Source organism: Talpa occidentalis, unplaced genomic scaffold, assembly GCF_014898055.3.
Source record: "Talpa occidentalis isolate TD23 unplaced genomic scaffold, MPIMG_talOcc4v2.1 talOcc4.3, whole genome shotgun sequence".
In the NCBI taxonomy this organism is placed as follows: Eukaryota; Metazoa; Chordata; class Mammalia; order Eulipotyphla; family Talpidae; genus Talpa; species Talpa occidentalis.
Window position 1 is genome coordinate 115,081,738 of NW_023603184.1, and position 25,604 is coordinate 115,107,341.

The 25,604-nt window shown below is 35.8% G+C and overlaps 1 protein-coding gene across 1 annotated transcript; it reads left to right on the plus strand.

The window, feature by feature from the left end:
* The first annotated feature begins 31 nt into the window (after window positions 1–31).
* Window positions 32–25,149, plus strand: WDR75 (WD repeat domain 75). The gene is made up of 21 exons (XM_037523689.2): window positions 32–162; window positions 3,908–4,037; window positions 5,678–5,743; window positions 6,903–6,993; window positions 7,657–7,781; window positions 8,577–8,647; window positions 9,596–9,715; window positions 10,480–10,568; window positions 11,660–11,818; window positions 12,643–12,702; window positions 12,793–12,908; window positions 14,201–14,376; window positions 15,434–15,591; window positions 16,037–16,217; window positions 17,066–17,160; window positions 17,935–18,030; window positions 20,497–20,666; window positions 21,169–21,228; window positions 23,915–24,061; window positions 24,355–24,446; window positions 24,815–25,149. The coding sequence occupies exons 1-21, from the start codon at window positions 77–79 to the stop codon at window positions 25,014–25,016; spliced, it is 2,490 nt and encodes an 829-aa protein (XP_037379586.1). The 5' UTR covers window positions 32–76; the 3' UTR covers window positions 25,017–25,149.
* The last annotated feature ends 455 nt before the right edge of the window (window positions 25,150–25,604 follow it).

Below are 25,604 nucleotides of genomic sequence, written 5' to 3' on the forward strand. Positions count from 1 at the left end.
TCCCGACGCCTCCCGGCCTCCGTAGAGGCTGTCCAGGGCGGGGCCTGCAGTCGCGAGTTCCGGCATCTGCGCCAAGATGGTGGAGGAGGAGAGTCTCCGCGTGGTTCGTTGTGGCGGCAGCGAGTTGAACTTCAGGAGAGCGGTGTTCTCTGCGGATTCTAAGTATGGAGCCACCGCACGTTGTCAGTCGGGCTGGGCGTGCGTCCCCGGGGATCTTGGAGAAAGAGCTGTCTGGGGGTCTGGCTAATATGGGCTCGGGGCTGTCTGACTAATATGGGCTCGGGGAAGGAGCTCGCTGGGGTAGGAGGAACCGCTGAGCACGCGGGTGGGAGCCGGTGTGCCTTATGCAGTAAGAAGTGCAAACACGCCCGACCCCCGGGGAGGGCTCCTGTTCCTAAGAGTCTGGGCTGTAGAGGGGGCTGGAAAGTAGCTCTGGTGTGGCTATGTGCTCCTCTGCCCTCCTTGCAACACTAGAGTAGCCCTCTTTGAGACAGATCGTGATTTGAAGTACTCACTTTTAATGACTGCAATTTCTTCCCCACCCCCGCACCCCCCAAAAGGCATTTTGACATCCTTTTTGAAGCTTTGCATGAAAACTGGTGTTAGGTTCTGTGCAAGATAAAAATATTTAAGACCTGTACCCCTTTCTCGGGAGTTTAATATACCTGGAAATTGAACTACCCACTCTGTTTGAAACCCCGTTCTTACTTTGTGTGACTTTTGCAAGTTTTTAAGTCTGTCATAGTTGTCTGCTCTGTAAAATAGCAGTAATATTTAGCGATCCATTTCATAGGGATTTTGGAAGAATTAAATGCTTTATTACATAGAAACTATGATTGGCACTTAATGGTTCAGTGTATGCCAGCTAGAGATGTGTTGTTGACATCTAGAAGTGACACCTTTTAGGAGGTTTTCAAGTCGTTTAAGGATAGAGTGACACTAAAATTCCTTCTGTCTTAGGAGAGTCAAGTTTGTATTCCCACAGTATCTTGCTTATGGGTGGTGAATACATGCATGCCTGAGAGTGCTTCATAAATTGCATTAGAAGCAAAAATAAATCCTTGTACTTTACAGTAAAGAGGACTTCCTTGATATTCATCAAGAAAGAAGTGGGAAAAATGGAGGCTTCGAGAGGTTGCCAAAGTTCTTTGGCCTTACATTTACGTATTCAGTTTTCTTCCTTCCAACTTCCCATACCTTACTCACTCACTGTAGTAAGATCCAGTGTGTTTCATTTACTAAGTCCTGCAGTTCATTTTATAAGTATGTTTCATCGTGTTTTATGTATGACAAATACTGCAGTAATTCAAGAGCTCTGTAAGAAGAGAGAATACCTCAAACTGCTAAGGATGGAGAAAGTTGAGTAAGTGACATTTAAGCTAGACTTAGATGGGTGGATAGTATTTTGAGTATTTGTAGGAGATAGGAGCAGAAAATATTCCAGATAGGGGGCTACAATATAAGTAAGAGTAGAAGCCTGTTTATAGTGAACAGACTAGGGTCCTGTTAACTAGTAGGAATGGTATATAAACAAAGCTTTTGGGAAATGAGGTTGGAAAAAGAACTTGGTGCCAGTTATTTTTTTGTTTGGTCCAAAGAGGGTATTTTTTCTCTAGATAAGGTAAAGTGGCGAGTAGGGAATTAACATTGTGTTTGCTCAAGGATATTAATCTGAAGACAGTGTATACATTGCAGCAATAGGATCTTGTGAAGTGGTGGGAGAAGAGTAGTGACGGGGCCTTAGAGTGCAGATGCAGGCAGCCAAGCAAGAAATGACTTGGACCTGAAATAAGATAATATTGACTTGAAAGGACAGTTTTGGAGTGATTTAGCAATTGGGATGAACAGGGAGAAGATACCATTTCCCCTTAGGCTTGTTTAAGGTACCTATAAAACAACTTCTACCTGGGAAATAACAAGTAGAAATTCAGAATTGAAGTTTGGAGAATTAGGTCAAGACTTACAGATACATTTCTTTTTGTCATTTATATGGACACTAATAATTAAAAACAGTGCTCTACCAAATTAACAAGGTTATATGAACTCAAGAATCTAAACGGTAACCACAAGGGATTCACTACCTTATACAAAGAGGAATAGGTAAATTTTTATTTTACCCTAAGAACCTTATCAAAAAACTGAAATAGTTAAACAATCAGGTCATGGAATTTTAGCTTCTTCTGGGTCCTCGTGGGACTAAGATAAAAAAACTGTTCTGCTTATTTGATTGTCAGTAGAGGCAATCAGGGGAGATGGGTGCGTGGCATACATGAGCATATGTTGTCATTCACACATCACATGTTTCTAACTTCTGGTCCAGTACTGTTCACATCACATCCTGATGTCTCCCACAACTATGTGGTGGTATGCATTGTAGCATTTGGTTGCTGAGATATAGAAAATAAAAGCAGAGCCTCCCCGGTGGCGCAGCGGTTGAGCGCTGGGTTGCGAAGCTGCCCGCAGCCTCTGCAGCGCTGGTTCGATCCCCGGCTGCCGGGCAAGGGTCCCACATGGTGCACAGACCTCTTCTGCAGCGCCTACTGCTCCCCTCAGCAGTGTATTTCGTCCTTCTGCCTGCTCTGCTCTCCCCTCTGGCTCTGGTGAATTCTCTCACCCTCCCACGCTTCTGACTGTACCCAGTGCTTGTATAAATAAATAAATCTTTTTTTAAAAAAGAGAAAGAAAAGAAAAGCAGTTGGTCATTATTACCTTTCTAAATTACCGCAGAGCTCATGTCCTGATTATAAATATTTTTCCCTTGCAAAACTTTTATACTGCTGCTATGGTAATACTTCCTGGAGTATGACTATCACCATGTTCCTAGTTTTGCTCAAAACCTTTAACAGCCTTCTGTTGCTTTCCTTGCCTACAACTCAACTTTCTGGCTTTCAGGGCCTTCCCTGATCTAGTTCAGCGCCACTTAATTCACTTTATGTTTCATGATAATCCGTTATACACACTTGCATGTTAAAGAGTACATTCCCTGTCTCTCCTACATGTGTTATTTACTTGCTTTTTCCCTCCCAACCTTTACATCACCCATCCTTCAAAGCCTCATTTAAATGCTGGCTCCTGCTTAATACCATCTTCAACTTCTTGCTTCTCCAGTTCATCGACAAAGATATCCCCCCTTGCCCACCACACTGCCTAACAGGGTGTGATCTGGTTGATGGCAGGGAGGATGGGATTGGTATTGAGAACCCCTTAATTTGAGCACACTGTTGAAATTGAAAGGTTGATCCAGTCAGAATGGGGACAAATCACGAAAGGCCTTAGGAGTTTGGAATATATCCTGAATGCAGTGGGAAAACATTGAGAGACTTTAGTTATATTTTATCTTTATTTACGGACGTGACTTGGTCAAACTTGCAGATTTAGCCTGGTAAGAGTACGAATGATAAATTGAAGCATCAAACCTGGAGACTACAGGAAATCCTTAAGATTGGTCAAGACTGGAGATGCAAGACTGAACTAAGATACTCATAATACTGGAGAGGAGGGCCCAGCCACAGGGGAGACCATATACCTCAGCTGTTATTTTTTTTTTGTTTTTTTTTTCATGCTTTCTTGGTCTTCCACTAGATAATTTCACTCGACTATATCTTGACTGTCTCTAACTTCAGCACTTACAAGATATATTCTGACTTCAGAGAAGTGAACATTTGAAAAATCCAGGGTTTTAGACTTGATAAAACAAGGTAGTAGCATCAGAAGATATATTCTTACTGTTTTTCTAATAATTTTTTTAACGATGAACTAATCAGTCTTAGATGTCCCTGTAGACTTAAACAAGTACACAAATTTAAATAAACAATTCTTAAACTGTTGTTTTGAAAAAAACTTGTACTGCATTTTTTAATGGATAATAAAAAGATTAGAATATATGAAATTTCTCCCTTTTTTGCAGGTACATCTTCTGTGTCTCTGGAGACTTTGTTAAAGTTTATAGCACAACTACAGAAGAATGTGTACACGTATTGCAAGGACATAGAAATCTGGTGACTGGAATCCAGCTCAACCCCAACAACCATCTACAGGTGTCAAACATTTTTTGATTGGGAAGTTTAATACTTTTATTGTTGCCAGGAAAAAATTAATTGAGCTTAATTTAAGAAAATTTCCAAAATACCACTCACTTCTAGTTATTAAAATAGGAGCATGGCCTAGAGCTGCATTGTTGGCAAGTGTAACAAACATCCAAAAAACACACAGATACTTAAACATAACAATAAATTGTTTGTCCTACTTTCAGAGGACAGCAAGAATAGAATGTATATTTGGAGCCTGTAGTAAAGTCATTGCACTTGAATTTCAAGAACAGCTGATTTTATTTTGGGAAGGAAATGGAACCATTTTTCCACAGGATGCTAACAAGTGCTCCTTGAAAAGGAGAGTTCTTGGCAGTACGAAGTTTATGAAGTTCAGGGGTAGGCACAGTTAAATGAATTTCTTGATTATAGGTCTTAGAAGGTCTCTTTTTACACATTGTGAATATTCAAAAGATGTGTAGAGTATTTGGTGTTTCTCAAACTTATTTGATATCTTGAACTCTAGCTTCTGGAACACATTTTTTACAATGTTGGCAGAGATGCATTGATTTTTAAATCTAATCCTTTGGTGGTGAGGCTCTTTAGGTTTAATGCAGGCATTATCTCATTTTAAGGCTAGTGTCTAGACAAGGAAAGGGCTTCTTTAATAGTGGATGGACCAGTTAATTTCTGGACAAACTTGGGAATCTAGTTTGATCCAGACCACTTGTCTGCTAGAAGCCATTTGTCAAAATTCAAGAATAGTGAAATAACCATTTTAATTATGTTCTTAAGTTTCAGCAAAGCTACTAGAGCTAACTCAAAAGTATTTCACTCTTCTATTTTTTTATCAAGTTCCCCTTTTCTGGGTTAGTCACAGCTAACTTAGAACTTATTGCTTGATTTACAGATGGACTTGCATTGTCACTACCCGTTACCACAAAGGCAGAAGGGCATTAAATAACACTGATCTTTCCTTTCCAAAATTAAGTCAGCTACTTTTAAAATCATGACTTTCCTACAGGTTCCAAATATACATTCTATCTTTGCTATCCTCTGAAGGTTTGACCAAGTAATTTATTTTTATCTTAAATATTTAAGTTTTTTCAGAGCAAAAAAAAGGTTTGAATTAGAATTTGTTATTTTTATATTACTGTTTATGGTAAAACAAAAATTTTATACAGATTGCATTAAAGATCTACTTCAGGTGACTGACTGTTAATGAAATTAGAGAAGGATAACAATAGATTTGGTTAAGGTCAGAGAGTGCAGAGACTTTTATGAACTTCAGAGTCACAGTAAACAGGACATTCTCTGAGTGCTTGAGAGGCACTCCTTTATGCCTGTGTAAGGTGAAAGCAGTACTGCTAATAAAAAAGGACTGAGCTCTCGGAGAACTGGCAACAAGCTCTCGAGTGCTTTTTGTAATTCAGTACCTTTATCATCTCCCTCTTCAAGATAGAAAACTGACCCTCCCCACCTTCATTTCAGTTAAAACTTGCAAGAGCTGCTATTAGTTTATTTTGCAGTCTAAATAATTAAACTCTTAAAGGCTAATAATTAATGAATAGAAAATCGGCACTTATTTATTTCTTTGATATCTTAATGTCTCTGTTTTTTAATAATTTTGTGCTATTTTACCTTTGTAGCTGTATTCTTGTTCCTTAGATGGCACCATTAAACTGTGGGATTATATAGATGGCATTTTGATAAAGGTATGTGAATTGATCTTCCATTTTTATTATGTAAAAAATGGCAGCATAATTTAATGACAAAAATATTGTTTCCTTCTATAAAGCCTAATTTTTAGATAACATTCCTAAACAAGTCACCCACAATAATAGACAAATTGACTATATAAAAATTTTAAACTTCTAGCAAAACAATAAGCAGTAAGACTGGAAGAAAATCCTTAAATATTCCTAATGTACAAGAAAATCGGAAAACTTTCAATCCAGTGCAAAAAAATTAGCATACTATAGGAAATATATAATTCATAGAATAACAGGTAGCCAATAAACATGAAATGATGCTTAACTTCATTAAAGAAATATGTTAAATCAAATGACAACATTTTCCCTTACCGATTTAATCAAATTGCAGATTGGAAAAAAGCTAGTGATAGGTAAAGTGTAGAGAAGCAATAATTTTATATACATACAATCAATAGGAGTAAAACTGAAAATAAATACCTTTTGCACCAGCAGTCTAACCTTTAATGGCATGTATGTGTAGTCCTTATAACATTTGTGATAGAAAAAAATTGAATATAAATTTTGTGTCAGTTAAACTTTGATATTCCATAGAATACTATACACCATTAAAAAGAAACAGGTACTATATTTAATAGGTATTAACTTATAATTCAACAAGTAATAATGAGCATCTTCCTTTTTTTAATTGTGGTATAACTGGCATAAAATATTAGTTTTGGGTGTACCAATAAGTTATATATATATATATTGCATAGGAAGTTAATTTGATAGTTATGTGTATTGCATAGAAAGATCTTTATTGCATAAAGATCACCACAGTAAGCCTGGTTGGTGCCCATTACCATAAATGGAACAAAAATTCTTATTCTGTATTGAGAACTTTAAGACCTATTACCTTAGCAACTTTCAAATATGCCATACAGTATTATTAACATAGTCACCATGTTGCACACTGTATCCCTCAGACTTAGAGTTGAATGTCTTTACCTTTTGACCATGTCCACCCATGTTGTTTTGAGCGTCTTCTATCGGCCAAGTACTCTTCTAATGTTGGGGATATAGCAGTGAACAAAACAAATAAAATTCATGCCCTTAATGGAACTTGTGTTCATGGAGGGAGGTGGGGAAGCAAACAATATGGTGCTTTTTTTCCCCCCAGACTTTCATAGTTGGACAGAAACTTCATGCCCTCTTTACTCTTGCCTGTGCTGAGGACTCTCTCTTTGTGATAATAAATAATGAAAAACCAGGTATAGTATAAGTAGTTTATTTTGTTTTATATAGCATTTAGTGGATCTTTACATTTTATAATTTCTCAAAATTTTCCCCTTCAAGTCTGAAGTTAACAGTTTTTGGAGTTGGCATTTAAATTGCTTTCTTTGTAATTGTATTCATGTTGAGGAAACTTCATATCGGTTCTGAAATAAGCAGTGAGGGAATGATTGCTTTCATATGTGTAAAAGTTCTTTAGAGCAAAAATTTTAAAGGGGTTTGCAAATGTAGGCTAGAATTTGTTCGCCTATTGAACTTAATCTGTCACTCTTAAGTACCACTATCATTTTACTCATTAAAACACCTATTTGTTGATTTTTAATTTATAGGAATTGGTGTAGAAAGCAGGTTGATATTAAGAATAGTGTGATTTAGTTATTATCGATTACATTTCCCATTATCTCACCTGGATTCCTCCACCTGCTACCTAACTGTATATATAAGTAGTTGAATTAAAATTCCATTTGAAATGTATATAACCAGATAGTATCTGACTGTAATGTACATTTTGTTCAAGATAACCTAGAATTATTATCTTGGCATCAAATAAATTCTAAAATGCTGATTAACAATCTCACAATTAAATGGAAACCTTCACTTTAATAGAGACACCTTATATTAACATAGCTTCTTTTGGCTAGATGTATTTCAGCTGGCTTCCATGAAGCTACCAAAATCATCAAGCCAGGAAATAGAAGCTAAGGAACTCTCCTTTGTTTTGGATTACATAAACCAGTCACCCAAGTGCATTGCCTTTGGAAGTGAGGTAAAATTTGTCCTATTTGATTTTCTTTTTGTTCATAAAGTCTCTTTACTGCATTTTGTTAGAGAAATTTAATGTTGCCTTGAGTGGAAGTATTTTTGTTAATGACAAAAAAATCTTCCATTTCTTTAGTATATGTTTATGGTATAGACTTTTCAAGGGAATTCTGATTCAGTCTGATTTTGAATAGTCTGATCTTGAATACTCTACCTTATTGCTCTTATAAACCCTCTAATTGTCCCCAGATGTTTCTTAGTGTGTCCCTTGCAAAAGGTGACTCAAATTCTTTCATTTTAAACTCTGTCTTTAGAGCATATCCATTTATAGAAAATTTGGAAATTACAGAAAAATATAATGAAGAAATTAATCTCACCAATGATAATATTTGACAGATCTCTTTCTAGACTTCACCTGAACTAAGTAACTAAATTACTATGTTAACTTTTTATGATTAGAATTTTTTTTTAAAGATTTATTTATGCATACAAGAGCTGGGGTACAGGCCAGAGGTGTGGGGGGTGACAGGATTCACCAGAGACAGAGGGGGGAACAGAAGAGGCAGACTGACTGAAATACACTGCTGAGGGGAGCAGCAGGCGAGACAGGAGAGGTCTGCTGCGCCATGTGTGTTGCTCCCTGGTCAGTCTGGGGATTGAACTTGTGCTGCAGAGGCTGCGGACAGCTTCATAGGTGGCATCTTAACCCCTTGCGCCACCGGGGAGGCCCAGTGATTAGAATATTTCTTCACTAAGAGTGTTGATTGTTTTTGCAAATGTTATCTTCTCTTTGAAATAACAGGGAGAATATGTTGCTGCAGTTCGTGACTTTTACTTGTCTGTTTATTTTTTCAAAAAGAAAACAACATCAAGGTAAGAATTCCTTTATTTTCTGTACTCAAGAGTTTCTTATAATTTTATTTTATCTTCATACAAGTGACCCAGTGTTGTTTCTAGTTTCATGTTACAAATGATTAGGAAACTAGAAGATACAACTTTTTTAACCTACAGTGGCTAGGCTTGAGGGAATTTCTAGTCACAAAACCCTATGGAGCTTTTTCCATCCCAGTTTCCTCTATCTTAGATTGTGACATGCATCCTTATTGTCAAAATTGCATGTGGTTTGAAGAGACTCCTCATTGCTATGTCATGCCTTGAGGAATGAATATAGTCTTTGGATACCTGGGTTTGAAATGAATCATATTTATTATCTTTCAGCTTCTCACACCTCAAATAAAAATTTAAATATTTAAACAAATAAAATACTTTAAATAATAACCTATTTCATAGAGTTGTAAGGATGAATAAGGTGACGTTATTTAAAGAGACAAATGCTAATTAAACATGAATAGTCAACTCTTCAGATGATATTGTCTCTCTGCAAAGATTGATATTTGTTTTCCTTTGCAATATAATAATGATCCTGAGATCTTTGGGCACATTAGCCAGTATTCTCAGATATAATTTTCTGGGTCTATCTATTTCTCATGCTAAAACTTTGCTTCAACAAAAAATTTAAACAAACTGTGTCCCGGAAGAAAGCTACTAAGTGATTGTCTCTTCGTCAATATTAGTGAACCCCTGTAGACAAGTTAATTATCTAGAATGTTAGTCATGTGAAGTTTATATTTTATATTAATAAATGCTTAAAACTCCCAATTACTTTTTTTTTGGCTATCCTGTACTTAGGTAAGTGTAGTCTGATAGCGCTCCAGTTTAGGTTGATAAGGGTGGGAACTCCCTTTTACTTAACTGCAATAACTGCTTACCAAGAACCTAGTAATCTAAGGAGAATGTTTTGTTTTTTTGTTTTTCTTCTAGGTTTACTTTATCATCATCAAGAAATAAGAAACATTCTAAAAACAATTTTACATGTGTAGCATGTCACCCAAAGGAAGACTGCATAGCTACCGGTCACAAGGACGGCAAAATTCGTCTATGGTCAGTTAACTCATGAAGAGCATGGTGATTACCATATATTCCTTTACGTGAATCCTGTACAATAGGGCTATCTAGGTCCAGGATAAAGACTACTCCTGAAAAGATGCTCCTGGCAATAGAAAGTAGACTTTGTTGGCATCCTCTCTTTTATTACTGTGCTACTTTATTGCATAGCCTCACTGCTTTAGGATCCTTAACATGGGACTTAAAAAGAGTGACAGTGAATATATTACTAGTGGTATACCATGATGGCATATTGTTTGTGGAAGTGACTAGAGATAGAAAATGTACTTTATGCACATTGAGATTCATAAACTTGGTGACGTGATTTATTATGTTTGGCATGTATTATGTCCATTTTATTTAGTGTACCATAATTTCCTTAATTTGACTATGTCTTTGTCAAATTAAGAATTAGGGTTTTTTTAACTTTGTGTTTTAAGAAACACTAGTTTATAATGTTGGGTTGCAAGGAAACATCACTATAATTCAACATTTGTATGTATACATTAAGTTTTCCACTGAAATCTTATTCCATCCTTCAAAGTACATTCAGCCTTCTGATTTATCCCCTCCCCACCCTTCCCTTTCGGTAACCATTAATTTGTTCTTATGGTCTACAATTTTTTATTTACTTTGTTAGTTTCTTTATTTACCAGACATGATTGTTTTGCTCCATCTGATGTAACTCCACTAAGTATAATATCCTGTAGATTCGTCCATTTGTTGCAAATGCTCTCTGTTCCCTTCTCCATTTCCAATAGGAGGAATTTTGATGATGATAAGAAATACACATATACATGCTTACATTGGCACCATGATTTGGTTATGGATTTGGCTTTTTCAGTGACAGGTAAGTGCAAGTTTAATAATTAAAATGAACTTGTGAAGTATGTGATTCAAATCTTTTTTCAATCGCATTTATCATTTGAAAGATTTAGAATTACATGGGTCAAATTATAAACATTAGAATTACATGGGTCAAATAAATTATAAACATTTGTGTTACATCTTTGTTTTGGATTTTGCGTAGCACAATACCATATCCTTTAGGTTTCAAAGCCCTTCAGAGTATCAGAATCAACATCTGTGGTAATGTCTGTTATTGACAAAAAGAACATACTTAAATTATTACCCTTTTCTAATATATATGTTTACATAGCTGAGTGCTTGTCCATATGGCAGCAACAGTTTCTCAGATGGAAATGACTGTGTTTTACATCCATTATTTTAATAAGTCCTTTGCCCTATGAAGTAGGTAATCATGCTCATTTTATAGATGAAGAAGTGAAGATCTATAGTTAGCTAAATTGCCTATGGTCATGACTAGTACATCTTGTTTTTTTTTTTTAAGATTTATTTATTTATGCATACAAGAGCTGGGCTCAGGCCAGAGATGAGGGGGGTGAGAGGATCCACCAGAGACAGTGGGGAACAGAACAGGCATACTGACTGAAATACACTGCTGAGGGGAGCAGAGGGTGAGACAGGAGAGGTCTGCCTCTCCATGTGGATTTCTTCCTGGCCTGCCAGGGATCGAACTCGTGCTGCAGAGGCTGTGGACTGCTTCCTAGTGCGGTGCTTAACCCTTTGTGCCACCAGGAAGGCCCCATCTAATTGTTTTTAATTATTAGTTTGCTTACTTGCATTCACTCATTTAAATTAATTCAGACCTTTGTTCTGTGAAACTATATGAGAATATGGTTTGGTGAGGAAAAATTACCTTGATTTGAAAATTCAATAGAAATTTCAAGAAGTACACTTTATCCTTAGTTCCTTTTAGCACCCTTGCCATTCTTAAATCTGTTTAAGAGCATATATTAAAAGATACGAAGACACTCTTTGAAAAATAATTTATTTCTCTAACCTGTTAGGAACAATGAAAATGTTGATTATGTTTTTCTCTTTTTTCCTTTTCATTTATGTGGATGCATGAATGAGAAGGCACCAGTCTGCTGAGCGGTGGTCGTGAATCAGTCCTTGTAGAATGGCGTGATGCCACAGAGAAGAACAAGGAGTTCCTCCCCCGTTTAGGGGCAACAATTGAACATATCTCAGTCTCACCTGCGGGGGATTTATTCTGTACTTCTCACTCTGATAACAGTAAGTCTAGTTTTTTTTTACTCTGAGAAAGTACATTTTGGACAATGTCATGAATTAGCCTCTGTAGGAAATGAAAAGAGACCTAAAACTAAAAGTGGCATGAGATTTAATGAGGGTTTTTTTTTAACTTTCATGTATCTCCTTTTCTCCACCCCTTCCTGCCCCTAGATACCACTAGAATTGAAAACAAAATTTTCCGATTTGTTTTTATGAAAATGTAGGACTAAATGTGTTTGTCTATAATTTTGCCACTTATATCTTCAAAAGCCTTTTCATTTGAGGAAGGGAAGATCTTAAAGCAGCCATTTGTGTTTTCACAAGTATGGTGGCATTTTCAAGAGTACTGTGAGATTTTCCTTTGTTAAACTAGCCATTACCTCATGCTAGACTCCTGTAAATTCTTACAAAAATGGAAGCAGTCTTGTGTTCATCTAAAACTTTTTCCTCATCCTTTACTACTTAGCCTAAAAGGAGATCCCATAGCTTGCTGCATTCTTTCCTTCAAAAAAGAACATACTTGTGAGCAATCTATTAGTCGTGTGACTCATTTCAATGGAAACGATTTAACTGTCTCAGGGCATTTTAGTTTCTGGATTAACATTTAAAATCCCACCCTTAGTTTTCTCGCTAAATCACAAAAAAAAGTTGCTGAATTTCCAGTACATTTAGCTTAGTTGCTTTGAATTCTGGTATTTTTCAGAATGATACACATTCAAGTGTTTTTGGTTTTGTTGGGGTTTTGGTTTTTTTTGTGTGTTTTTTTTTTGTTTGTTTTTTGATTTCTGACCTACTTATGTTTAAACATTTTTATTTTTTACCCTCAGAGATAATAGTTATTCACCGAAACCTTGAGGCATCTGCTGTAATTCAAGGCCTAGTGAAAGGTATGACAGAACCCACTAGATTTGGTTCCTGTGCTTTCTAAAAGTGATTATTTGTCTGATTTCAACTTTATTTTGTCACTCCTTTTGCAGACAGTAATATCTTCACTGGTTTGATGATTGATCCAAGAACAAAAGCTTTGGTTTTGAATGGAAAACCAGGCCACTTGCAGTTTTATTCTCTCCAGAGTGACAAGCAGTTATACAATGTAAGACTTTGATCCACTAGCTATCCTTAAAACTAGTGAAAATTCTTTACCTGTAGGGTCCAATAACTTACTTGGTTACTTATGCAACAAGATGAATGTAGTTGTATTGATAATGTTTAGTTTGTGGTTACTTGTTCAGTTGTTTACAGCCTAATTCTAATATGGCCTGATTGCATATTAAATTTCCACATAAGCCAGTTGGCACTGTGTTTGCTCCATTTTTTTTTTTTTTATTTCAGTCTTCCCTCTAATTATCTGTCACACATATCTATGCCATTGTGTCACACAGAGGAAATGAAAATATGCAGAGGCCTCCCTGGTGGCACGCGGTTGAGCGCAACACTGTGAAGCTGTCCGCAGCCTCGGCAGTGCTGGTTCAATTCCCGCTGGCCACGGAGTAACCCACATGGCGTGGCCAACCCAACCTCTCCTGTCTTGCCTGCTGCTCCCCTCAGCAGTGTATTTCAGTCAGTCTGCCTGTTCTGTTCCCCGTTCTGTCTCTGGTGAATCCTCTTACCCTCCCGCACATCTGGCCTGTACCCCGGTTCTTGTATAAATAAACAAATGAATCTTTAAAATATATATATATATATATCTGCTATACAGTGAAACAGTGTCATATGTGCTTACCAAAGATAAAATTTTCAGTGTAAATTAAAGTAGGATGAATGTAATCTAGACTCTTCCCCCGCTTTCCTTTTATAGACTTCTTTCATAATAGCTCAAACACTTTATCACTTTTAAACCTCTCAAAAAAAAAGAAATTGATTGATCTTTGTACATTCTAAAACAATGCTTGGAAGTAGTAAGCACTTAGTACATGTTTAGTAAATAGGTGAGGAAATAAGGATTTAAAAACCACACATAAAATGCTGACCTATTTAAACCATTGGTATCTTTTTTCAAGTTTTGTTTTTGTTCTTGTTTCTAATAATGTGGAATTTAGCATTGAGATTTTATGTAAAGCTATTTGTTCTTAGAAAAAGAAAAAAGCATTACTATAAAAGTTCTATTGCATCATGTATACGAGTCAGTCATCAATGATATTCTGGGTCATTGAAAGATACTTACTATTGAATTAGTACTGTGCAGTGTGCTCCCTTTATTGTACAACATTGATGTCCACAACTGACAATTAGTTTTTTTTTTCCCTTTAAAAATCTGTTAGTGTAAATTCTATACGTTATTTATGACGAAGTTAATTATCATTCTTTGAATGCCTTGACATTTCTGTGTTTACATATAATACATATACAAATAATTATTTGGCTTTTTTTTTTTTATCACATCAGTTAGACATTATACAACAAGAATATATCAATGATTATGGTCTGATTCAAATTGAGTTAACAAAGGCTGCATTTGGCTGCTACGGTAGCTGGCTTGCAACAGTGGAACAACGTCAAGAAAAGGAAACGGAGCTTGAATTGCAAATGAAACTATGGACATACAATAAGAAAACACAAGGGTAATACTACCTACATAACCATTTAATTTCTAAGTGGAAAATCTTTTTTTATGGTTTCACTTGTCCATGTTTAAGACATTTTAATAAGTTTTAGATTTAGAGATAATAAGGGATGTATTCTTCTAATATAGCCTTGAAGCTTTGTGTTCTGAGAAAGAGTGCTGTGCTCCAAGTTACAATGTCATCTCATTGCATAAAATGAGGAAACATGGAAAAGTGACACTCTCAAGGACATAATACCTAATTCAGGCAAATTCAGTATTAGACTCTAAATAGCTTAGTTTCTTTGCTCTTTTTAACATCATGCTACACTGAAGAACATAATGTGAGATATAATGTGTAGCATGTGTGTTTTGATTAGATGTCGAGCTCACCAGTATCTTAGACCATGTCTATAATAGCCATCATCATCAAGTCCTTTCTGTGTGCCAGGAACTAGACTTAGTGTTTTCATACTCATTGTCTTAATTATTTTACACCACCACTATAAGATTAAGCCTGTGGTCCAAATATTACAGATGAGGAAACAGACCCAGAGGTATTAATTATGACTTTCCCTATAACCTGGACTTTTTAAAAATCCCAACACTCTCTTGTTCTAATGTACTTTTAAGAACACAGGGCTAACATAGATTGACTTTTCGTTTACAGCAATGTCCTAGTAAGCAGGAAACAAGCTTTAAGAGGCAATTTAGGCAACTGTATTAAATATTGACCATGGAACTTTGAATAGGTAGTTTTCTTGCTTTTATTTTTTTTTTCTTGATGATCCCTATTTTATTCTCATTTTATACTAGTCAGTTGATACTGTGTATAGTCATCTTTATGTAAAGTAGATTACATGAGGACAGAAATTGTATGTTAGAACTGTTGGAGTCCTGTAGCCTTTAGAGATAGAGCATTCAGTCATCTTGTCATTCTAGATGACAGTGTTATCACGTGTCCATTCTTGAAGATGCTGCTGTAAAGTGTATACTACAATACTCAAATGAATTTGAAAGTATGCCATGAAAGTTGCCTTAGTGTAAGAATAAATTGCTGGTTTCTTTCCTACTAGGTTTATTCTAAACACAAAGGTTACCATGCCACATGAAGATCACATCACAGCTCTCTGTTTCTGTAATACACAAAAATCTGAAACCCCTACCTTGGTTACAGCTAGTAAAGATGGTCACTTCAAAGTATGGATATTAACAGATGATTCAGATATATACAGTAAGTTAATTGAATATGGTATATCTAAAGAGTGTACAATTTTAAGATGATGTATTTTATCTCTGGTGTTTGTATCCATTCTAGGAGGACATTTTCTATCTTGTTTAATTTTCTAGGCTATTACCAAATTGATCTTAAAAGATTTGTAAGAGGTCATGTTTTTTGCATGCCTTTCCCTCAACTCTATACTTAGAACATTCTTGATTAATCATCTGCCAGCTATTTCACTTTGTTGAGGGTACAACAAAAAGATCTTTTGCAATTACTCCTTTCACTTTTCCACTATGGGGAGGTCAAGGTCCCAGGAAGGAGTATAGATTTCAAATCGGTTCCTTGTAGCACTTTTGTGTTATATGTGTTTCTTAACTCTTATTGCTTACAACTTCAGGAAGATGTTATTTAGTATTTATGCAATTTCTGAGCTCTGTATTCTGTACTTCCACAGAAAATGCTGTTGGCTGGACCTGTGATTTTGTAGGTAGTTATCACAAATACCAAGCAACTAACTGTTGTTTCTCTGAAGATGGCTCTTTACTAGCAGTTAGTTTTGAGGAAATAGTTACCATATGGGATTCAGAGACATGGGAACTTAAACGTACATTTTGTCAACGAGCTGGGAAAATAAAGTAAGTAAATAATTGAGGATTAAAAAATAATAATTGGAGAATATGAAGTACTTATATTTTATTCATACAACTCTTTCTATATAAACTTTAGTAATAATTTATGCTTTCTATAAAGGTATCCTTTATGTCAGTGGGGGCTAGCAGCTAACCAAAATGCTGGAAAGGCAAAAATTCTGGGTGTATGAATCATATCCAGTGTTTACCCATTTCTGAAATCAAGGGTAACATTTAATTCTTGGCCTAGAGATGTTTTCTTTGCAATAAAGAACATTTTATGGTTGTACAACTTAATAGAAGCTATATATAGACCTTGGTGCAGCTAAGAAATGCATTATCTTCCATGTTCTCCTATAAAAGCTGTAATGCTCAAACCTAAGAAAGGCAAAAGAAAACGGTAATATCTTCCATTTTTACTTCAGGTAAATGAGTATTGGAAGACAGAATGGCTGATGGCTACTGAAATTATTTCCAATTTCCAATATGTATGATTCTGAATTTTTTTTAATTTTCTGCAAAATTTATATTGCAGATTTTCCCAAGTGAGCATTAAAAAAGATTTCTGTTATATGATTATGAATATTCCACATACATTTTTCTCTATACATGAATGATACCTGCACAGCATATGGAGGAAACAGGGTTATCAAACCTGCTTTCCTAAAGAAGCAAAGTAGTTTCTTCTATACTGTCCTTTTTTATTTTATTATAGGATAGTTATGAACAAAATGTGCCCATCTAAAATCTGCATTGCATAAAACTAACACTGTGCCTGTAGTGTGTAGTCATTTGTGACTAAGTATCCTAGAATTGACTATTAACTTCCTTGTGCTTTTGTGCTTTTAATCTAGGCATCTTTGCTTTGGGAGATTGACTTGTTCAAAGTATCTTGTTGGTACTACTGAAAATGGCATTCTTTGCTGTTGGAATCTGCTCAGTTGTGCATGTAAGTTTTGTTTTGTTTTACTATTAAGTGACTTGGCAGAGCAGAAAATAACCTTTGAACTTTGGCACTGTAGGTCTTCTGGATGATAACTTCATTTCTTTAGCCAGAGAATATGTCATTTTTCACATGTCACTTTATAATACCAAAATCTGGAGTAAAAGGCCTTGAATGAATTCAAATTGTTTATAAACATTTAATTGTCAATAAATTAACTTCTGCCTTTTCCACTGTCTTCAGTGTTGAAGCCTCCATATTTTCCATCCTATCTGCAGAATGTTTCTGCTCATTCTTAATGCATATTAATATACAGTGTCCCTGACAGCTTTAAATTTGAATGTGGCCTGCCATGATCCTCCTAACAAATATTGACTTTGTTGCATTTCATTCATTCAAGTCTATGTTTGGAAGGCTTATTGGTTCCTTAGTAATAAATGTGCCTGCTAACAATTTTTCATACTTGTGCAGTGACTGGCTAACATTTTCTCCACATTTAGCAGTAGAGGGAAATACATCAGACAGTAGTTGCATTGCAGTAATAACCATTTCCTTATGTGTGGAAGGAGATGTTTGTTGTTTCTCTGCTTCCTGGCCCTCAGAGTAGCCTTTACAGATAATTTCAGTGTGTGTCCATGTGTTATTTGAAAGCATAAAATCCCTCTTCCTAAATAGTAGTAGTACTGTCCCAATAAAGATTAAGAGCAACTGCTTTAAATAACAGACTCAAAAAAACTTTCAGTTAATAATCTTAAAAGTGAAACCCTTTTTTCTTCCTAGTGGAATGGAGTACAAAATTAAACATTAGAGTTTTAGAATCTGATCCTAATTCAGAGACTATTGCTGCGATCTCTCAGACTTCAGTGGGTTCAGACTGTAAGTACAGACTATACTTTGTTGTTGGTTTTGGGTAGGGTTTTTTTTGATCCCCCTATGCCTACTCCATCTCCATCCCATATCTCTGGTAACCACCAGTATGTTCTATGTATCTATATACTTGCATTTTTTTTCTCTTTTTAATTGCTTGTGTTTTAGATTCTACATATAACAGATAAACCTGTGGGGGGGCGGTGTTTGTCTGTCTGATGTAGTTCACATATTATAATGCCCTCAAGGTCCATTATGTTGTCTCACTGGCAACATTTTTTGGTTGAATAAAATTTCATTGTATATACAGCCACATACGTGTTTTTGATTGATTTGCATTTCCTTTATGGTTCATCATGTTTTGCACATACTTCTTGGTTCTCTATCTTCTTTGGAAAAATTTCTATTCAGGTCTTCTACCCATTTTTAATTGGATTATTTGTTAATGTGATTTCCTTGCTGGATATTAACCTCTTATCCAGATACATGATTTGCAAATGATTTATCCCAGTCAATATGTTGCCTTTTTATTTCATTCATTTCTCTTGCAATGCAGAAACAATTTGATGTAAACACACTTTTTGTTGTTGTTGCTTTTGCCTTTAGTGTAAGATTGCAAAAGACTATGTTGGGAGCTTACTGCCTATGTTTTCTTCTTGGAGTTTTACTGTTTCAGGGTTTGTGTTCAGTCTTTAAACCCTTTCTGAGTTAATTTTTGTGTATCATATAAGTTAGTGGCCCAGTTTTCTTAGCAACATTTATTGAAGAGAATGTCTTTTCCATTCTGTAGTCTTATTCCATTGTCACTAATTGGGCATATACACATGGTTGTATTTCTGGGTTCTGTTGTGTTCCACTGGTTTGTGTAACTCTCTTCCTATGAATAAATGCATGTTTATTTGGAAACTGCCCTTCAGGCTGCATCCACATGATTTGCTTGAATAGTTCTTCAAAAAAAAAGGAGAGCTCCTGGCTGTGTGGCTCTTGCTGTGCCCTGGGGTAGCAGCTATTGAGGAAAACTCTTTCCTTTGGTTCCAGTTCTTTGGGACCAGGGAGCATAAACTTTTTTAACTGGTCGCCTTAGCTGGACATTATAGAGATGTCCTGTGGCAGCAGCATCAAAACGTGGGCATCAGACAGATATATAAGCTCCTTTCTTGGTAACACTAATCGTTAAAGTCCCACGGAAAGCAGGAATACAGGTTGCTGGCCTCCAAACAGGTGCATGCAGAAGCTCCCCTCTAAGAGTTACTGGTGCTCTGGAGCAAAGCAAAGGGAAAAAGTGAAGATTGCATCGCCAGTCTCCCTCCCTAAAGCGTGTTCCAGTAAGTTTCTAGGTGTGTGATAAATTAGATGTATGTCCCTCAGACTGAAGCTTTAATAAACAGATGAGCCGCTCCACTTCAAGTCTAGTATGGTAAGCTGCCTCTGAACCCTGCTTTAGAGTGGGGTTTGGGAGCCCTCTAAGAGCTTTTTCACAAATAACTTCAGTCCTGTGGACCATGGTTAAGACCCCATTGGTTTTCAAAGTTAGATAATTTGGTGACTCATCTCTCAGATGCAGGTCTTAAAACCTGGTAAGACTGATGAGTTTGTACCCATTACTCCTCAAGGGGAAGCTTTAGGTTTTGAAGGTTGCCAAACCAGTGGTAGGGTTTAAGACAAGATTGTGTCCTAGTCTTTTCTATCCTCCTCAGTGTGGTTTTCTTGTTTGACTGATGTGTAGTAGTCATCACTCGGCCAACCTTCAGGTTTTTAGGAGGAAAATAGTTACATATATAGCTATAAACAGTGAATTTAGGATTTTCATGTGTTCTCACCTTAAACTGAAACCCTCCCTCCCATCCATACTTTGATAGTAAAAGGGTTTTTTTTAAAAAATGTCTTTAATCTTTACTATAACATGTGTCAAACTGGAAATCTTCAAATCAGCTGTTCAGTTGAAGCCATTTTGCCTGAGGCACTGCTTTTCCTTTGCATTCTTGCTACGTATAACACATTGCTATGTATGCATTTATGCTCAGTTCTAGGACAGTTCCAGTGCTGCCGTCATTTTTTCAACATGCCATTTCTTACCCTTAAAATCCAAGATAGATTGTACCTCTTTGCAGCATTCCCTTTTCCCTGAGATGTTGGTCATTTCTCCTCTATGCTCTTGAAGCATTTCTACATACCTCTGTTCTAGTTCTTAAGACAGAATACGTCAATGAGGTTTTGGTGTCAGTCCTCTCCAGTAGGCCCTGGTGCCTGGCTTAGGGGTTTCTTTTCTTTTTCACCTTCATAGCCCAAATTCCTAACCTGCTTGGCACATCAGCGGGCACCCAGTAGATGATTTGTTGTGTAAAAGCCAAAAATACCAATGATGTAGGCCATTTACTCAATGGGATTAGTCTCAGATTTAGTGTGGCCTGCCAATCTGAAGGTAGAACTAACCTTTGCAGGCAAAATGTTATTTATTTGTTTTTTTCCCTTTAGTGTTTGTATTTAAACCTAGTGAGCCAAGGCCATTGTACATTCAAAAGAATATCTCCAGAGAAGAAGTCCAGTGGGGAGTGTTTGTTCCACGAGATATTCCTGAATCATTCACCTCAGAAGCTTACCGGTGGCTGAACAGATCCCAGTTTTACTTCCTAACAAAATCACAGGTAACAATTCCCCCTCAAAGCACAATCATTTTTCATGTGTAATTTTCATTTCTTTTAATATTTGAGAGTATATTTAGCCCATAACAGGTAGAATGGTTTCAGTAAGGATTACTTGCTAAAAGAAAATTATCTAGTATATTTGATACTTCTTTAAGTATTACTTGCATTAACTTCAGGACAGCAAAATGCAGGAAACAAATAAAATACTTTAAGTTGTTTTTAGCATGGTTAATTTTTGTTCTTTTAGTTTTTGACTTACTATGAAGGAACAGTAGGTTAGGGTTCTTAAATATGATCTCTCATTATCAGTTCTTAAATATGATCTCTCAGAACAACCCTCTAGCTGTCACAATAGGTATTAAATGTTTTATATCTTCATTACTCTCCTATGGAAGATAAATACATTAAGATGAAAATTTTGATCTTTTTAACTTTAATATCTTTTTGGGAATTTGTACTCTACAATTCATTGTTTGCTTCATTAATCGATCTCTCTTTTCAGAGTTTATTGACACTTGGTACACAGTCTCCAGAGGAGAAACTCACACCAACAAGCAAACAAGTATGTTTTAGCCATTCACAGTGCAAACTACTTCACCTCCCTACAAAGATAAGGTTATCTTTTAGAACTTAGCTATGGAGACAGATGTTTCACCTGTCCTGAAATAGAAAAAATTTTAAAATATACATACCAATTTTTTGCCTCATTGGACTTTATGTTGCTCTTTTAGGATGTAGTTTTAATTCATAATACTGATAATACAATAATTTAAAGAGTCAAATACTTCTATAAGTCTTTTCAGGGAAAGCATTTCAAGCACCACTGTCATTATTGCTTCAAAGATGATAACCATTCTCAACTGATTTAGCTGGAGTTTTTATTTATCTACATGCCTCTAAGAAATATGCTTATATTGCTAATTCTGTATTTCTCATTAGATTTAGGTATTATTAACTGATCTGTTGAAATTGATTTTATAGCTTTTTTCATACCACTACTCCACCCTCAAACACACACATACGCACACTTTCTGTCCTCCAGTTACCCCAAATGAGATAAATCTTAAATTGGGTCAGTAGTATCATAACCATGTAATTTCAGTTCATAGCCAAGCCAGTAGCGATAGATTGTTTGTGACCCACTTTTTGTTTTCTCTAGAATTAATGTTTGCCTTTTTTTTCATTTGCCTAGTTTTCTATTGATTTTTCACCCCTACTCTACCCAAGTTGTATAAATCTTCTCTCACTATTTTCAAACACATCATTCTTTTTTGAGTCTTGAAGAAATATTTCCGAGAGGCTCTGATCTGCTTTTAATTTGGACTGATTATTCTATAAACTGTCAGCACAGAAGGTAGAAGGAATTTACCTGTACCATCATTCTGGGGATTGGTTTCACTTCTAGTGAAATAGAGCCCCATGTATTTCCTTTCTTTGGTCACTCCCTTGCTTTGGTGAAGCACATGCTGTTAAGCACGAGAGGCAAATTTAAGATCATGCATGTTTAGAAATGTTTCTGTTCTCTCCCACTTGATTATGTATCAAATTCTAGGTTGAAAATTATCTTTTCTTAGAACTTTGAAGATACTCTGTTATTTCATAGTTTCTGGTTTTTACTAGAAGTCCTAAACCATTCTTGTTATGTATCCTTTATCTCTAATGTGACTTTATTTTCCTCTGAAAACTCATTGAATTCATTTCACAATTTTTTGATTATCTACATACCAAGTAGCTATTTTAGACAATTGAGATGCATCAGTGAGTAAAATAACAGTCTCTAAGCTTGTAATATGTGCGGTCTAAAAAAGAAGTTATAGACAACAAACAGTATTAAATAAGCAAGGTAGGTAATATTTTAGAAGGTAAGAATTATGGGAGGAGAAATAAAGAATGAAGGGGAATAAAGGTAGATAGAATTCATCGTGCCATTTTAAATAGAAAATTTACAGTTGGTTTTTGACTTTTCCTCATAGGTGAAATATGGGGCCCCTAGAAGGTTTTGATCAGAGAAGCAGTTAAGCATAAATTACTTCTTAGTCTTCATTTTTTCAGTTCTTTTTATGGAATTCCTTTTATTTAGTACTAGACTTCTAGAATGGTACTCTGATTTTCTTTTTTTTTCCTGTTCCCTGGGTGATTCTTCATCTTTTCCATATTTTTTCCCCCTTTTCTTTCTTGCATGGTAGAATACCATCATTTTTCATTTTCACCCTATTTTGGTCTCATTCTAGAAGTTTTCGCCAAAGTCTGGTGATTCTTGGCTGTCTGCTCTTACTTAAAAGTGAACAAAAGCCACTTGGAAGTTCTCCGCCTTGGTGTGGTACTCGTCCCCTGCCTCCAGTTCCTGGCTATTTTGAGAATGTTACCAAGTCATTATTTTTAGTTTGTTTTTTTTTCTCAGACAAAATTCTTCTACAGTCTTACCTGAAGGAGTCTTGACCTAGCTGCCAGTGTTCTAAGAAGCATGCTCTATGAAGTACAGCTGCTTTGAGTTGTGCAGACACTACCCTCACTCCCCAAGCAGTCCAGTATAAAGACTTGTTTCAGGGCCTCCCCTGGTGACGCAGCAGTTGAGCGCTGGGCTGCCCAGCAGCCTCTGCAGCGCCGGTTCGTTCCCCAACCACCGGTGAGGGTCCCACCAAAAAAAAAAAAAAAGACTTGTTTCAATCACCAAAGAATATACTTCTTTCTAGCCCACTCCTTGGGCTGAGGTGATGGGGGAATCTGAGTGTTCTTGAAATAGACTTTCAACCAAGATACCTGTTGTTTTTCTATGCTCTTCACAAGGGTACTATTAGTACCAATTCTTGAATATTTGTGGGTCCTACAATCTAAACTGGGATGCTTCTTGGCTTTCTTCACAGCCAGCTTAGAATTTTGCTTTCTCAGGTCTGCTAAGTTAATTTACCCTTTCAACCTGTTTTCTATCTTATATTTTACCTATTCGCTTTATCACTGAGTTTACTCCTTTTGAAAACCCTTCCTGTCAGTTACAGGATTTTGAGGGAGAAGCAGTGGGAACTGCCTGTTTGTTTTGTTTTATCTAAGTGTCCATGTTAGCTTCTCCCATAGTAAGTGACTACCCGGCCTCAGTTGCTCTATCTATAAAATAAACAAATCACACTAGGCAATTTCTGTAGTTTATTTGATCCCTGACATTTTGTGACTCTATAGTACTTTGGAGTCAAATGCAATTGCTCCTTTTCATTGAAGTAATTTATTTCCCCATTTCTTTCAAATTCTTATAGTTACTAGCAGAAGAAAGCCTTCCTACGACCCCATTTTATTTCATACTGGGAAAGCACAGGCAACAGCAGAATGAAAAATTAAGTGAAGCTTTGGAGAATGAACTGGTACAGTTACCCTTAACAGAAAACATACCTGCAATAAATGAGGTAAGTGATTAGATTAAATAAATAAAAGCACCTTAACTTTTTTATCAATATATCTGTAACAAATAACTTTTGAATAATCTGTATACTACGCCAATTTTAATACCCAAACCAAAGTAGTATAAATTTACAATTTCAGATTATTTTGACCTGGGAGGGGTGGTTGGTTATACAAAAGTTGGAAAGTAGGCATAGATTTTCCTTTGGTTTGGTTTTCTGTAGGAATGATTTTTGTGTTCTGCTAAGGCATTTTACTTCAGTATATGAAGCCCTGGTTTTTTTTATTTTTATTCTAGCTTCTTCACACTCCAGCCCATGTATTGCCATCTGCTTCTTTCCTGTGTTCCATGTTTGTAAATTCATTGCTGCTCTCTAAAGAGACTAAAAGGTAAAGCAGTTCTTAAAATGTTTGCGTATTCTGTTTTGGGGAAACGAGATGGTTTGTGTTAGCCTTTATTATAGTAATGTACATATGAAACTGTTTTCAGTTTTAACATGTAGTCATAGGATAGAGGAAAACTAACATCAGAGATCTTTTGTGAGTGTTTTAAGGATTTGATGTACTATTTGAAATTACATTCATAAATTCACCATAATCTTAAAGTACACTCAGTGTACTTTGTTCATAACATTTCTACATAGGTGTCTTAAGTTAGGAAGTTATTTTGATGTGCATTTTTAATGGTTTATGTATGTGCATATATATGTATATATTTAAAATTATATAACAAGTTATATATATAACTATTTTTTAAGTGCTGAAGAAATTCCTGAAGAAGACATGGAAGAAGAAAAAGAAAGTGATGATTCAGATGAAGAAAATGACTCCACAGAAAACTTTCAGGAAACAAGTAACACAGAAATGGAAGAAGATGTTATACACCAGCTGTCAAAGTCTGAAGAAAAAGAACTGAGAAAATTCAGGAAAATAGACTACAGCTGGATAACAGCTCTTTAAGCCTTGGTGATAGAAAGGAATTCTTGCACTTTTATTTTTTTATTGTATGTTGATACTCTCAAAACATCTATTTTAATGTTATTTCTGTTCTTTAAATATTAAATAGCTTTTACTTTTTAAATAACTGGTAATATGAAAATATTTTTGAATCATTTATTAGCCTTATAAAATAGCTAGATTTTCTTCACCAGTGATACAGCAGAAGTGGGACTTGAACTTAGACAGCACAGGTCTCCATAATTGCAGTTTGGAGTTACAACAGTTGGAAAATCAAGCTTTTTTTGATAATACTGTTATTGAGATACATTTGGTATCCAAATGTGACCCAAAGTGATGTGAGTTCTTTATCCTTTTTAGTATATATTTATTTCTGTTAGAAAAATAATTTGATTATGTGGTGGTCTACAGGTCCCATTGGTGATATCATAATATGGGCTGTCTAAATTCTGAAAAATTATAAATTCAAGTCATCTGGGCCAAGCCTTCCAGATCAGGGCTTGTCTACAATACTTGCAAAAATAAATTACATGACATCCTTGGAAGATAAGAGCTGTATTATACCATCAAAATTATGGCTACCTATACCGA